Source organism: Rhamphochromis longiceps, linkage group LG12 (assembly GCF_057381845.1).
Source record: "Rhamphochromis longiceps isolate RC_006_pf linkage group LG12, R_longiceps_female_GT1.1, whole genome shotgun sequence".
NCBI lineage: Eukaryota > Metazoa > Chordata > Actinopteri > Cichliformes > Cichlidae > Rhamphochromis > Rhamphochromis longiceps.
The window spans coordinates 23902972-23919434 of record NC_140568.1 but is presented as its reverse complement, the minus strand read 5'-3'; the positions used below and the strand labels follow the sequence as shown (position 1 = coordinate 23919434).

The following is a 16463-nucleotide window of genomic DNA, read 5'->3' as shown; positions in this document are numbered from 1 at the left end:
AACCGTCTTTTCCGGACCCTAACGCATCCTGTGTTATTACCGCCATTGTCTTTCTTTCTGCTGCATACATGTGTGAGGCTGGGCCTTTTGATATGCGAAGAGCTTTGCCTAGGCTTTCCTACAGGCACACTGGTCTGTGTTTACTCCTCAGTCAGAATGCCTCCTTTCCACAAGTTTGACATGCCTTTTTGTTGCTATGGTAAGCCCTTCCTTAAAATGTATATTTTTGCTTTCTGGCCTGGATGTTTTTTTTTATCTCAGTGGTTTAGAGCCTGTTGCCCCCAGGGCCAGATTTAAATGTGTGTGGGTCTTCAAGGATTTTTCTGCAGAAAAGCCGTTTGGATTGCAGCCTTACCACCATACAAGTGCGACCGAATTGTGTCATTTCAGGTTTTTGAGCCATCGTTGGAACCAAAGGAAAGTCCAAAAGAGAAGCAAAAAACACAAGACAAAAGCAGATGAAAATGGACCAGATTGGATTATGTCAGACTTGGCATGCGCCTCGTTATGAGGGAAGTCTTCGTTCTGTCTTATCACACACTGCCTTACAGCTAAATGAATTTTTTTTTTCTTAAAAGGCAAAGCACTGCTTGGCTCATTGGAAAACAACAGGCAGATCGTAACTGTAAATACTGGTTTAAAGTGGTGTGGGCTCCACATTATTTTCAGTCACAAAACAGGAAGTGAGAGGAGGGAAAAAAATATGCATACATTGGGTGATTGCACTAACTTTAGGGAAAAAGTGGTTCATGTCTAGAAAGCTTTTAAGCTTTAGGCTTTTGTAGAGATGGGGAAATCTTTTCATGTGATTAGAAATGTACCCGAAAGCGTTTGGATTGCAACCTGAACATCAACTTTTCGGGTTCTTCAGTGGAAACATCCTCTACAGTATCTTGGGGTGTGTTCAGCTCTCAGGGTAGGTACATTTTTTTAAAATGGTAAAAATCAGAATTGATTGCTTTTCTTGTGGGTTGGACATTCAAGGAAACCCACCGCTTTACTCATCAGGTGTGAAACTAAAGAATCTTAATCTTAGAAATGTACAAAAGAAATAGAAGTGGGTTGTCTGTTTAGGCGATGGGACATTTTGTATCATATTTATTAACAATTTTATATCCTTCCGCTGCTTGTGTGTCATTTCTGCTTCACTTGTAATTAGTACACCTCAACCCTCATATCTTCAAGAGCCAGGGGATGCTTGTTTGTAACATTCAACAGGTAATCAAGACTGATTAGGCACTGCACATCGCCTAATTTCATTAGATCTCAGAAGCACACTATATCTTGCATAACTGCAAACACGTGGTCTCGTGGAAAAAAACCCACAAGTAGCAACAGAGGCTTATAATTATGATCATTAAGCTCTAGATACAGAATTTAAATGTTATTCACTAAAATGGAACGTTAATAATGCAGATTTACTCAGCCACATGTTTCTAATTGTGTTTAAAACTCATTTTGTTTCTCTTACGTATGATCAATTTTTAGGTCATACACTAATTAATTAAATATACCACTGTTTTATGCTAAAACAAAATAAACATGTAGCTTGTGTGCATTGTGCGGCATTCTCTTGAGTGAATGTGTTATGTTCACTGTGTCACATGTGGACTCCTTCTGTATTACTGTGAAGCCCTTTAAGTGTGCTGTGACATGTCCTGAAGTCCTTGTTTAGCACCTCTCTTTGTGTGTTCGGGGTGTGAACTGATACCTAGTGTCAGCTAGCGTCAGGGACAGAATGGCAAGAGAGAGATAGTTGAGGTTCTACATAAACGGATAGGCCTTGAGGATAAGCCTTGTGGAAGCAGGAGGCACAAAGTGAGAAAGAAATGGAAATGGAGGAGAAAAAAAGTGGAGAAAGAAATGGAGGCGACTGACAGAGAGAAATGGGGCTTTAATAGAGGGATGTCAGTTTTCTCCAATTTAATGCAGGACGAAGCTGTTTTCTTGGAATTAGATGGTTGAATCAATGAAGCTTTCCAGTCATTATTTAGTGCACAGTGACATCAACTGTTGTTGCATTCATCACCCGGCAGAATAAAAGCAAAAATTGTTTTTTTGCAAGGCTTAACCTTATCACCACTTGTCAGTTAATTATGCATCGAAAGCAAGGGGCATGGGTTCAACAGTGAAACACTTTGATTGAGCCCTTTGAACTCAACCGGGAAAGAAATCAGTTCTCTTAATCCTTGCTCCTATGTAATCATGGTAGCCGGAGGATACGGACCTCTGTGTCCATCATCTCCAGGCCAGCCAGCGGCTGCAATATTGCTAATGCAATCACCTCTGTGATCTGAACTTTGGAACTTTGAAAGAAAATAAATAGATAAACATGTCAAACATGAGGTAAAGAAGAAAAACGAAGGTGTAAATGAGTCATTTGCAAAAGGTTCTTACAGTGCGGACCTATAGAACTTTTCCAGCTGGTCTCAATAGCCTCGGGTGATATGAGCGACGTGATGTATGATCTTTACTTGTATGATCTTTTTGATCACAGGAGTAATGCTCCTCCTATCAGCACAGGTCACGCTCTTCAAGTTGTTCACACTTTTCATCAGAGACTAGCACTGAAAGATCTGGCTGTAAAGTCAGATGATACATGCATACATGTCAGTATCTGGCGTAAGTATATTTCAGGAAGTGTGGGTAGATGGTGGGAATCTCAAAGCTTTAAAGGCATCTAAGTCAGTGTTTGGAACATAGCTAGATATGCAGAGATCCATTTTTTATTTTTTTAATTCCCAAACTCATAAACACTCCAGATCAAGGGCCAAACGCACCTGTGTTTCTGTCCTAGATAAATCTATTGCCGCAATTTATCAACTTTGATTGGTTAGCACTTGGACTATCAAAGTGGAAGCTTTCATAATTTAGAAGCAGCTCTAAATGTAGTTGGCCAGGCTATATCCAAATGTTTAAAAGTCAAGTGAAGGAAGGAGACGGTTAGACCTGAAGTTATGTCCTCCAAGGGAACTTTACAAAGATCCTCTTGCAGATTTATAGCCACTTACCAAGGAGCCAGAGTCAATATTCATAAACATGGCTTCAAACAAAGCCCCCCATCCACTATCCCTGCTTGTAAATAAATACAGATACGTCTTTTTTACAGACAGAGGCAATCTAAAATATTACCCCCAGCATAATTTTACCACACACATTAATATTTTACAGCACATTGTATTTTACCGCATTGAATCTTAAACTTTCATGACTGGCCCCAAGGATTTTATTCTATAGGAGCCTGCATCATTATTAGCCAAGATCTATTGCTGGTACAGCAAATACCTTGCCTTTGTGTTCGTCGCTATTTTATAGATCATATTTCCGTAATATGTCTTTTGACTTGAGTGACTTTGTTATTGACTTCTAAATGATCACATTGTATTTGCTCAAGACTAAAAATTCTTTGCTCTAACTTGGTCTCGCTTATGAAGTTAAAAAAATGTCTTTAACTAAACCTGAAGTGCACAACGGCACACGCCCTGACGCTCCTTTGCCATTTGTTTTTACTTTTTTATTATCGTTTAGTAAAATTGCCATCCATGTACCGATTTCTAATTAGCTTATGTAATGGTGAGACCCTATTAAGTCAAGTTTGAAGTGTTTAGTTTTTCCACTAAACATGTAAAAACCCAACCTGCACAGTATCTGCCTCATTACGATGGGAATAAACGCTAACATCTGCATGTGTGCGTTTGCCTCTGTGCTGGTGTTTATGTCTGTGTGGTGATTTAAGTGGTTTTAGTGTCAGAACAAGTCTAATGAGCTGGTGCAATAATTATCAGCCATTTTGCTCTCACTTAAGCTAATTGAGGCTTTATATTAGAGATAATACTGCTGCCTATGTGCACCGCTTTACAGTTACCGAAATGTTTGGCCAGAAATAGTGCTACCAGTAATTTAGGTTTAATTTGTGCATGTCAATGTTTTAATATCTCCCTATTAAACATATTTATGAGCTTTGACAGTCGTCCCCAGATGGAGGTCATTGATCAACTCCTTTTTCTGTGTATTCTTCATATGATGATAAATAACTATTGTATACAATAGTGTCAAAGTCAAAGAGGACAAAAAGTTGTCTCTTTTCACTCAGTTGGCTTTAGAAGTGCATGTTAATGTTTGATCTTGGATTTTCTTCTTCAAATATATATATATACACGTGTGTGTGTGTGTATGTATGTATATATATATATATATATATATATATATATATATATATGTGTGTGTGTGTGTGTGTGTGTGTGTGTGTGTGTATATATACATATATATGTATATATAATTTTTTTATGTTGTTTTCACTAATTTCTGTAAAACAAAGAAATTAATTTACTGTATAAAATACAGAGGGTCACCATATACTGTAAAAGTGATATTAAATAAGTGGCTTTCCTTTCAAATTCTCTCTGCACTTTATCCCAAGTTGTCTATCGTGTTTCTTCCACTTTTCCTCCTTTTACACTTTTCCTTCATGTATTCGAGGCGCTTTGTGAAATTCCTGTCTAATCCAGGTGTGTATGAGCTGATCCCCAGGCCCCTTTGCTCCTTTCAGGAATCTCGCAGGCTATCGGGCTCTCCTGGGCCTCTGTTTCACACACCAAATTGATGCCTCCGACTGGAGATGACACTTTCAGCAGGATTTGCCATTCTAAACCACCTCAAGCCCATGTGATCTCACCCATTCACTCTCAGAGGGATTGCCTTGAAATGCACCTTAGCTTCAAAAAACCAGTGAGCACAGAATGCTTGAATGAAAAGCTGATACATATTCTATCGTGCAGAAAAAGAGAAAAGATATTCAAAAATGCTAGAGAAGTAGAATCATATTTTTTAGTCCCTCTGAACAAAGACAAACAATCCCACGAATAAGTAGTTATTACCTAGTGGAATGCACTGAAAGAGTGAAACTAAAAGAAATCAATAACCACATGAATTTTCATGTGTACGTGCTTGTCCGCCATTTGCTTCATCTGCTAAATATCTGTCTCAGCTGGTCTGTCTATCAATACAGACACAGATGGTATGATTAATACGTGCCATTCAGAGCTTACCATCTTTTTCTAACACTCCATTTAAAGGAGGAGCACAGTGACCATGTTGCTTTGCTTGAGGACTAGTTATGATATAATTTGACACTGAAGGAGACGGAAAAGGGAAAAGGTGTGACCAAGAATTCCTCCCTTGACTTATTTTCATCCCCAAGTCTTTTTGGGGCTACACGTTTCTCCAAGGGGGCTTTACACGCTGGCATAATGGATAAGGGCAAGGGTGTGAAAGGAGCACCTTAAGGCTCCTCATTCAACTCTCCCAATCTCTCCTGCACACACTCTTGAGCTGTGAAGGCCGTCTTTCTTTACCCTGCTAGCATGGGAGCCCTGTAATAGGCTCTAATTGATAGGGAGGTGTTGGGGTCTTTCTGTATGGGTTGAAGGGATGAGGGAAAGAGAGAGAAAAGGGGGGAGAGACAGAGGATTACATGTGGGCATGTGGGTGGAGCGGGGGAAAAGAGGCAAGAGGCTGTGGAGCGGTCTAGGCCCCGTCCGTAATGAGTCATTAATTTCCTAGCAATTTTGTGGCGGTTGGCTCATTACTGGTCTGCAAAGGAGCAGGAACAAAGCTCCGGGTAGGTAGGAGGTGAGCTTAAATAGCTGGGGCTCAACACTTTCCAACAAAAGGAGGAAGAAAACGTTGAATGGCACTTGGAACAGATGCAGTAAAAAGTGGCAGATGCAAATTGCGGGAGAGCAAGTCTCCCTTCAAGCACTTTTCTCTTTTTTATTTTGTCAGACTGCAGCCTGAGAGTCTAATTAGTTAGTGAGGTGTTTCACTTCTGATAGGGCTGTGTCTTGTTATTGTCACAAAGAGGATCCATAGAAATGGGAGGCAACACATATGTTGCACAGTCCCCAGTGGAACCTGCTTGCTGCTATGCTTTCATTAATTTTTTTTTTTTCCCTATAGAAATCGAAAGATGTACGATATTTCCATGCTTTGAAATTGTGTTCTACGGAGTTTAAAATGTGATAAAAGAGATGATGCCTGCAGGTAATTAATTATATTCCTAATTACGTGTTTATGCTTTTCACCCTACAGCCAAAATGATTATGGACAAATTGGCAGCGGTTCTAATGAAAATGCAGTTGTTCCCCGCTTTGTGGAGCGTGTGGACCATGTGTCGAAGGTCACCTGTGGGGCAAACCATAATCTTGCACTGACAGGTACTGTAATGCACTGTGTATGTCTGCTTGGGTTACATGACATTTAATCACAGTAATGTTTTAAATGAATAAATAAGGATTGAAAATATTTAAGTTTTGAAAAAATGGACTGAATTTTTCATGTGTGAACTGGACCCTAGTTTGTCCATCAAAATGCATAGAAGGATCCTATTGGCGACTACTTAGAATTTAGATTTGTGTGATATTTTTCAATTTTATTTGTCTTTTTCCCTCCCTTTGGGCAAGGGGAAGTAAAATGCTCAAGCAGAAAACACCTTTAAGAAGGGGTGGCTAACATTGTTGTCATCAGCTGTCATTGCAGTTCAGAGTTGGCTTCTTTTAGTCAAAGTACTCGAGCCCTCCATCAGCACATCACCTGAGAGCGTTACACAGAAGGAGGGGGCTGGGGTGGTGGTGGGAGCGAGGGAGAGAGTTAGTGAGAATATGGCCCTGGCTCCTGATCCATAGCAGTCATTGCCTGTTACATACATTTCAGAATTCATTCAGGCTATGAAGATAATCGGGGTAGTCGACAGTTTCCCCTGCAGCCCAATGGATTTATGATAGCACTGTCAAGAAAATGAGGCAAAATGACACAGTAGCTGACTTTAGCTGCAAATAATGTGATAGGCCGTACAGTGGTGCAGCAGCAGCTGCTGTCATTGCAGGTAATAGCCTATAAAGAAGCCTGATAGCAATACCTGTCATTTCTTAATGGCTGACTTCACTGAAGAGCTTTTGTGGCCTTTAACATGAAGATAATAGAAGATACAACAAATTTTACAGCTTTTGCGTTGCATCCATAATTTATCTCTAGAGACCCCCACACAGCAGCCGCACAACAAGGACAACATGCTCCGAGATGCGTGCTGCAGAGAGATGCAAAATGAGCTGCAGGGGGTTGGAGGCCCCTCCGGTGGGGTGCTTTGCTTTTAATGGAGGAACCGTACAGGGTTCAGTACATGTTCTATCACTTGGTATCTCATATCTGTTGTATAAGATAAAAGGACCTGAGTATTCAAAAGTTTGGACTTTTGGGGGGGAACTTACAAATCATCGCTGAAACTGTATTCATTTCATTAATAATTTACCACAAATATTTATTGGCTTAAATTGGAAGTGTAATTGTTTACTACTTAAACTCAATTTATTAACTGATGATGCAGGTGATGGGAAATTGTTTCAGTGGGGATGTGGACGGTCATGTGGAAGCACAAAGGGAAACATCCTGTCCCCAGAGGAAGTGACGCTACCAGATTCGCCAGTGAAAGACATTGCTGGTGGATGTTGGCACAGCCTTCTTCTAACAGGTTTGTCTCTGCTTATGTTTGAAGGCTATTACAAACATACCATCACCTGCCAGCTGTTGATGCATATTTCAGTTCAAAGCACATGTGGACATATAAGTTAACAGTGTGGATGACCTCTATGACATTATAAGGGATACGCTGAAATTCTACATGCAGTTCTGATACAAATTTAAATAACGATCTGACCTCAAGCAATGCTTATACGAGTCTTTTGTTGCACATTTTCATTATTTATTTCCCATTTTGTGCCACTGAGACCTAGAACTCTTCATTATAAATACGCAACTGCCTTTCAGCCTTTCATCACAACTTCATAAGTTCAAATGTGTACAACTTTTTGATACTCGATCCCATGTGTAATACTGCTAACGTAGTGGGAAACAACAGACAAACAGCCTCTGGTGAGCATGAACTCATTTTCAGATAAGCTGATAGCGATCATCATGGAGAATACTGGCCAATACCGATGTTTGGCTAATAAATCAGTGCCTTAGTGTCTTAGCCCGCACACAGACATTTGAGTGTGTGCTTTTAGCCGTGGTGTCCATTTATCCACATCGTTCATTAAGAGCTCTCCCAGGGCTTGAGCGGCTACATAAACACAGAGGTTGAGGCCACAGCTGCTCTTTCACCTCACCGCGGAGAACTTCAAAGTCACTTCTCCCCACACGGCAGATGAATGCGCCGTGTCTGCCAGGCTGATATATTGGCCCCAGTTGCTGTCTTCTTACTGTAGTATGACTGCAACTGAGGCCCCATCATGGAACCTGAGTTGGGCCATTTGTTAGTTTTAGCTGTATCTCCAAGACCTGGCTTCAATTCTGAAGGGAGAACATTAATCCTTTTAATACAACACTTTGTAGTGCCGTTTTCCTGTGTTGGTAATGCCGTCTATTATTAACCCCATTAAAAGTGTAATACAATTTAAGTAGAGTGCTAAAAGTGGATCATTTGTTGCTCCGTTCTGTTTGAATTAATTCTCAATTTATGATCTAAATGATTAAACTATAGGAGTCACGGCACCAAATGAGATTCTTAAACCGCCAGGCATACATTTACACATATTAATACAAACATTTATGAGCTCACATTCACACTGATTGACCAAGTAAAAAAGACACACACTCACATGGCTGTGTGTTGCAGTCCCTCTTCCAAATCCTGTAATGTCCCCAGCTTGATCCCTAGTTCCATTCTGTCAGGAGGAAAAAGAAATATCCATCTCCAATCAGGCCTTAATGAATAGCCTGATGAGTGTCGGGCAGAACTGAATTACCAGATAGATTTGAAGAGCATGAGTGTGTACAATGTGTGTGTGTGCGCGAGTGTGTGTTCGTGTATCTGTGTTCAGTGGTTGGGAGGGGGTAGTTAGAGGGCCAGTAGAACAGGACACATGTAGGAATTAATTCTCTCCAAGTTAAAAAAAGAAAGAAAGAAAAAGAAATTGGCTAACTCTGTCATTTGAGCCTGATGGAATCGCCTTATCTATTGGTATGAGTTTTCATTTATTAGGGTCAAACAGCAGAGGGATACACAACGAATAGGAAAGAAGGCTTTGGGAGAGAGAAAAGTCGAAGTAATGAGGGGTCAGATTTGAAAATTGGAAAGAAAGTGAGAGAAAGAAGAGGAGTAAGTCAAAAAGTAGAGAGATGGGGAAGATGGAACAAAAGGAGTGCAAGGGAGTCAGTGGTATGAGAAACAGCTTGCCAGGGCCGGAGCATATTGAGGGCAGCAGGTGGAAGAGTGGCACAGTTAATTAAAATGCCTGTCTTAATGTCTCAGCCCGTCACTCCAGGGAGAGAGAGAGCGAGAGAGAGAGAGAGTTGCCAGGCTTGAGCTGGGCTGTACCCAACCAGCCATCTAGACAGCAAACCAACCATCCAGCCAGCCCACCAGGCCACATGTCAGACAAGCCCTGACACTATGCCCTTCACCCCCTCTTCATCTTGTGCCATACACACTCACAAATGTCCACAAGCATACAACTTGTCCAAACCCCACCAACTATTTCCTCCTCCTTTTCTTTTTAAACCCATACGCTGAAACCTATCGAAGCCCCCCTAATCTGACAAAGAAGAGAACAAAGCCCCTTCTTTAAAAAAAGAACAAACGCACTTCTGATGTTACTGTTTTACTCAGCAGCATCTGTAACCTGCCTCTAGACTAGCAGCCGTGCAGCCTTGCAGCATAATCTGTCTGCTTTTAATAATTCATAGAAAGCACAGGCTGTGCACTATGTACTGAATGCTGAGGGTAATGGGGATGTTGTGATATTTCTATCATGGCCTGTCTGAATCAGCGAGCGAATCAAAACCAGCAAAGATCTGATAAGCGGTCTGTTCTGTCTTGTAACAGCATTGGCTGTCATCACTGCTTCATAAGTGGACTATAGCGAATCCTTTCTGCTGTGTCAGCTATAATGCTTCTAATTGTGATGTATAATGGATGTTCAACCAAGTTTCATGTGACAGCAAATCGCAGATTCATGCTTTTACACAAAAGGCAAAGATAAACCTGATATGTTGGCATCACTGGTGTATCAATATCACAAAAAAAAAAATGCACAGGATGATACAGACCAAAGTGAGTTAATGCTTGTGTCACTTCATCTGTGACTGTGTTGAAGAGCCATGCACTATTGTCTTCACTGCAGATATACCTACAACCTGATCATTTTCCTTTCCTATTAATCATATTCACCATATATACGTATATCAAGGATATTAGATGATATATTTCAATATCTGGATTTCTTTGTATCTGTGCCACTCTTTATTGGTCACACTCTTAAATATAATTCTGGACAATCCTTACTTCTTATTGTACTAAAGCTGTGCTCAGCTGAAAAAGGGAAAACAAAGAGTGTGAGCATCTTTCCGAGTGTGAGGTGCGTCTAGATTTGTACGTTGTGTCGTTTGACTAATGTTTTATCAGGTTTTGCTGTATCACTGTGGATTGCTTTGTCAATAACCAGGCCGTTGCCTCAGTGAGCAAAAATCTGAGATTGTCAGGCTGAGTGACAGGCTGGAGATGGCAGATAATTCAAAGAAATTGGAAGTGTGAAATCTTTAAGGGCCACTTCTTAACACAGCAAATGCCAGGGTATCTTTCCATCAGCTGCTGCTCTCACAAGCTACCACATTGTTAATGGTGGCCTGTCTGTCCATCAAGTCAGTTTCAGGAGGGATTTAGACCTGTTTGGCACCTTATCTCTCCGACTGCCTCCTACTAACCTGACCGATACACAGGTCTTGAGTAACCTGTATGTTCTGTGTAGCCAGTGGTGGTTGTAAACCTATCTCCAGAGTAATATTTTTTTTTTCCATTTGATTTGCTTATTTGTAGATATTAGTTTATCTGTGACACAGAGTATTGATATATTTATTGTTACACAATCAGGGGTCTAATGTAATGGTGCCTGTAGCACTTGTTAATTTAGCTGTCAGCGCTACTGATTGACCTTAAATTGTTGCAGGAGAGCTCATTGTCCTTGTGAGTGAGCTTCTGTGTCTGCTGTCTGTCTGTCTGGATGGATGTAATAAAAGCAGTGTCTGCTTTCAGTTTCAGGCAAAAACATTGCTCTGAAGAAGAAACTCAACATGTCAATCAGCGACAGGGGATAACTGCTTCCATGAGTCACGACTATAAAAACGTCTTTATTTTGTAAGGCCTCATTAGATATTAAGCAGTTCAGAAGAAAATATTTTTAGGCAAATTTGTGTGATAGTTAAATATTTGCTCGAAAGCTTTAGGAAATCGTATAAATGTAGTCCATTCAGGTCCACTCTATCTTACCAAATAAGGATTTTCCCTAAAGTGTGAAGAGGAGATAATGGAATCAATGTCTTCTATGAATATACATTTCATTAATATTAGAGATCTGGGGCATTTGAATACCCAAAATTAACCTAAAAGTAATCTGAAATATAAGTTAATTATTAGTTTGATAATGAGGTTTATGATTAAGAAGTTAATAAAAGAAACAAAAAAGTCCTTTTTGTGCTAAAAAATAAAAATAAAACCACTGCTTCACGTCAGAGCGCTGAGATGGTTTTTGTATGTGTGCTGGCAGTGCTCCAGTGTAAGTATTACTATTATGAACAGTAGCGCACTGACCTAGCTTGCGCTCACTTTGTCCTTCTTTCCCTCACTCACTACTTATGCTTACACAGAATCACACGGTCACTCATTTAAGACTCAGGTGGGAGAGTACATATGGAAACAAGGGGAGGAAAGTAATCAAAGTAAAAAAAAGACTGCTCCAATTTGGAATCCACAAATGCTTCGAGTCGGTCCTCCGTTTGTTTGTACAGAGAAATAATGTGAGAAAATAGACAGAGAAGCGAGGAGGATGACAGAAAAGGATCCTGAGAGAGGAAGAGAAATAAACAAAAAGGACAAGAAAGAAATATGTCCCCTATTTTCCCCTTGTAATGGTTTCAATTCCCTGCCAGAGCTCCCTGTCACAGGGAGGTAGTTCCCAGGCTGACACATCTCAAGCTGTTTAAACATCCATTAGGATGTTTTGGTTCATACACTCTACAAATACAGCTAGATGAGAGAGAAACTGGTAGATGATGATAGGGAAATTGAAGAAGAAAGAAAAGAGACAGAGAAAAAGAGAGAGGGGGAAGAGGGGAGTAAGTTGATGGGAACAGCAGATAGAGGAGAAGAGGAAATTTATCAAAAAACTCATGTGATATTTAATGATCCTTGTATGTGGAGAGAGAAGACCACACCAGCTCGTTCTCCTCCGCCAAATACCGATCCCCTAACTTAATTTCCTGCTCAATTGCTGTTCTATAGTGCATAGTACAGTGATACAGGCTGGTAATATAGAAAACAGATTGCCTGTGCGGCGGAGTGGATAAGGCTGAGGCTTGTGCTGCTGGAGACCTGCAGTCTCCAGGGGGGTCTTGTCGGTGGGCTTCACAAAACCAACAAAGCCCATCTTTCCCTGCGACTGGCAGCAGCTGGCAGGTAGATCTTCAAGCAGTGGAGGTGGGGAAGTGGATCTATGGGTGTGGTGTGTGAGTTTGAGTTTCTGCAGTGTGTGTTTGTGGTACAGAGACTCTTGCTAGTCTTTGTAGTGAAGAGTTCCACTGTCTCCCATCTTGTGTTTGCTCATGTGCTGTGACTCCAATCCACTCAAAAATGTAGGCCTGCATGGACATCAATCATCCATCTGTGCACAGAACAGTGAGCAACTGCATCTACAATGTTTTCACACACACACACACACACACGTGCGCGCGCACGTGCACTTACAGTCAACCTCACCTTCCATGAGGACATGTACACCTGGCTGTTTCTATGTGGGATGATTCAACGACTATCAGAATTCCCTGCTCATTGTTGCTGTATATTATTCCATACAGACTCACCAAACTCTTCTTCTTTACCTTCTTATTGTTATTGTTATTATTATTATTATTACTATTGCTGCTCAACACTAAGAAGAGACACTACACCATCTACTCTGTGGGCGATCAGAATTAATCAAAACAGAATACATACAAGGCACAACAAAGCTGCAGCATACCTCTGTTGGGCAGTATGCAAATATTTGCAACATCCAAGACACATAGTAATGTTATGAACGCATCAGCGATAAGTGAACGCGATGAGGCTAGTGTGATTTAGTAGAGAAGGACAACGGGGGACTTATGTGCTCACTGCTGTCCCAACTGAAAGAAATGTCTCTCTGAAAGTTATCGGAAAAACTTACTAAATATAAAGACAAAGAAATATAATTGAGAAAATGTGGGACATGAACTACAACAGTATTAGTGATGATAGTTGCTCTTTTTTTCTTTCAGTCAAGAAAAAGATGGAGCACTGTGCCAATAAAATTTCCCATAAAAAGGTTTATGGTTAAGAAATTAATAAAAGAAAAGCTTGAAGATTGTTCTCCTTGACACTCCATATAGTGACAGGATGTGAACCATCACATCCTCATGGTAGCTCTAGGTTCAAGGGATGGACCGATGAACAGAGCAAGATGATGATAGTAATAATAACGAAGAAGAAGAAAAAGAGGACACATTGGATGTTCTGTAAAGTAACAATGTTGCCATATACTGCCCTTTACATTTTACACCCAGTGTTGGTCAAGTTACTTGAAAAAAGTAATCAGTAACTAATTACTGATTACTTCCCCAAAAAAGTAATCCCGTTACTTTACTGATTACTTATTTTCAAAAGTAATTAATTACTTAGTTACTTAGTTACTTAGTTACTTTTTAAAAACACGATTTACAACCTGAATAGGTGATAAAGCGATAGATCTTTCAGCCCAATTCTACTTTTTCTGCATAATCCATCATACAAAATGTAATCAAATGGAAAAGTCTCTTTTTTTTTTAACTTGTTTTATCAGTTTTAATCTTTTAACTTTATGCATCAAGCAAAAATTAAACTATATGCAACATTCTCTGACTTGAATAAATTAGTTTAACATTTAAACCTATTTTCTGCACATTCCAGCACATAAAATAAAATATTTTTTGTGTTTACACTCAGTCTTTCAAATAGATGCAAGTAAAACACAGCAGAAAATAAATAAAGTCAAAGACTCAGCGGTCCTGTTGCTCTATTTACACCTGTAAAGCAGGACTGCGGTAGGCGGAGGTTTACCCTGGTGCAGGTGTGCCGCGGTCAATGGAAGAATCCGCGAGTTTCTCTGTGAATTTCCCATTACGTCATAGCGCACTCGGTGCTTGCTTGGAAGTTTAGGGGTTTTTTCGCTGTAAAAAGAAGTTTTCTTCCCACGCACAACGGACACTAATGTGTTTGTCACTTTTTATGGAATCAAACTCAAAGTAAGGCCAGTACTTCCACGCTTTAAACGCTGCACGCTCATACTCTCTCCCACACTCGATATGTGATCCATTGTTGATCTGCACACAGCTGTTGTCACTAACGGCGCACTCGCTTACGTCACTGTCGTGAGACATTCTCGCAAAAAATCACGGTTTTAGTAACGCAGTAACGCAGCGTTCCTACGGGAAAGTAATGGTAATCTAATTACCGTTTTTGCAATAGTAATCCCTTACTTTACTCGTTACTTGAAAAAAGTAATCAGATTACAGTAACGTGTTACAAGTAACGCGTTACTGCCCATCTCTGTTTACACCATCCTGATAATTATTTATTAACACTCAATAGTGATATAAAACAAAATCATGAAAATTAGACATTTGAAAAGTTATGGTTCTTTGGTTGAATTCTTTAAATTTTATTGCTTTAATTCACATTGTTAGAATATGTGAACAACTTAAAAAGACGTCTGATAAACACATCGCAGGTAAACTGACTGCTACCTTGCCTACATTCGGGTACCCTAAATAATGACAACAGACTTATTTTTAATGTTGCTTCCAAAGGAAAAACAAGGGCACAGTTTCAAAGGGAGTAGAAGTCTGAAAAGGCTATTTAACCTCTTTTCCAAAGAGCAATGTTTTCTGCCCAGGTATTTTGTAGATCAACATCATCTTAGACAAGTATCTTGCTCCGAGGCCCTGCTGGTGCTTCAAACACCACTGTGGGATTGTTCAAAAATGCCTGAGGTTTAGTACTCAGGGTACAAAAAAGCAACACGTGGTTGATGGTTATGTTGTCAGGATTGGCCAAAAATGACATTTAATTAATTGTTCAGGAAAGCTAACACAGAAGTAAACCATTTAAGCATGCATAAGATCCAAATCAAATGTCTGCGTATTTTAAGAATATTTGGATACACACTCGGATTTAGAATATTGTGTGACACCCCTAGTGAACTGGTTATACTCAAAACATTAGCAGTGGAAAACTGCTAATGTCTGGTTTTATGAGCTAGACAATATCCATACCTTTTATATGATGTTCTTTTTGCAGTCTCACACAAAGTAGGTCACAGAAGTGAAGTCTTATCATGTCTACCTGGAGAACTGATGTTACTTGTATCCCAGTTCTTTTAAAGATCCTCTTTTATGCAGGGAGTGTCACTAACCTAGTTGCCACTGGGTTTTGCGCTAATGTTAGCAATGTGAACCTCCTTTGACCTCTCAAAGTGACAGAGTTTTGTTGCGTAACAACCTTGTGTAATGAACTTCCTCCCAAGAGATGTCATTAAGGACAGGAATGTTTGTCTTCCGCTCGCTCTAAAATGAATATTCAGCTATTATCGCTGCACAGTATTCAGATCTGATATGTATGTATTGGGTTTCAGTTTGCACAGAAAGTCATACCAGATGAGTTTTACTTACTGTATCTGTGTCTCTCTAATCTGCCTGCGGTTTTCTTAATATATCACATATAACCGGGTTTTGCAGCATAAAGACGGTTAAGGTCATTTCTCCGTCTTTCTAGGCATAGTTTAATCTGGCATACATCATTCAGACTGTCTCCCTTGTGTCCTTCTTACCTAGATTTAAATATTTGTTTTAACTAATGTTCTGTTTTATGGCAGAGAAGATCTGTAATAACACTTCAAGGGTTTCTGCAAGGCAACTACGACAACAAGCCCAGAGCTGTGGATGGGATGGAGTTGTCATAAGGCTTTGCATCCCACACCAGGATCACATTTGAGCACTGATTTTCCTTGATAAATGAACCCAGTTGGTCAGCTTATCGTCTGGATCAACACTGTGTACCTTTCATGCCCCGTCTACTTTTCCCATGTAGGAGGCCCTGTAGAGGGAGGAGTGCGCTGTGTGCGATCATGTGAGAGTGAGAAAAGGAGACAAAGGGAGCGAGTGAAATATGTCACAATGATTATTTGAATTCTCTTGTTTATTGGAAATGACTGAATCCAAGGTTGAGATATTCACAAGAACAGGAAGGAAGAGAGAGAAAGTCACTGTCCCCGTGGGGGAACAGCTTACACCATCAGATGCCTTGATTACTAATCCCCTTCTGAGTATCGTTGTCCTCATAGTAAATATAACTACAGGAAGTA

General features: G+C 40.1%; 1 protein-coding gene across 1 annotated transcript in view; it reads left to right on the top strand.

The window, feature by feature from the left end:
- LOC146657283 (uncharacterized) overlaps positions 1-16463 on the top strand; it is a 305561-nt gene that overhangs the window by 109372 nt on the left and 179726 nt on the right. The window contains exons 6-7 of the mRNA XM_085425263.1: positions 6091-6215; positions 7382-7525. Of these exons, the coding sequence (XP_085281389.1) occupies positions 6091-6215; positions 7382-7525 (269 nt within the window). The remainder of the gene's footprint in view (positions 1-6090; positions 6216-7381; positions 7526-16463) is intronic.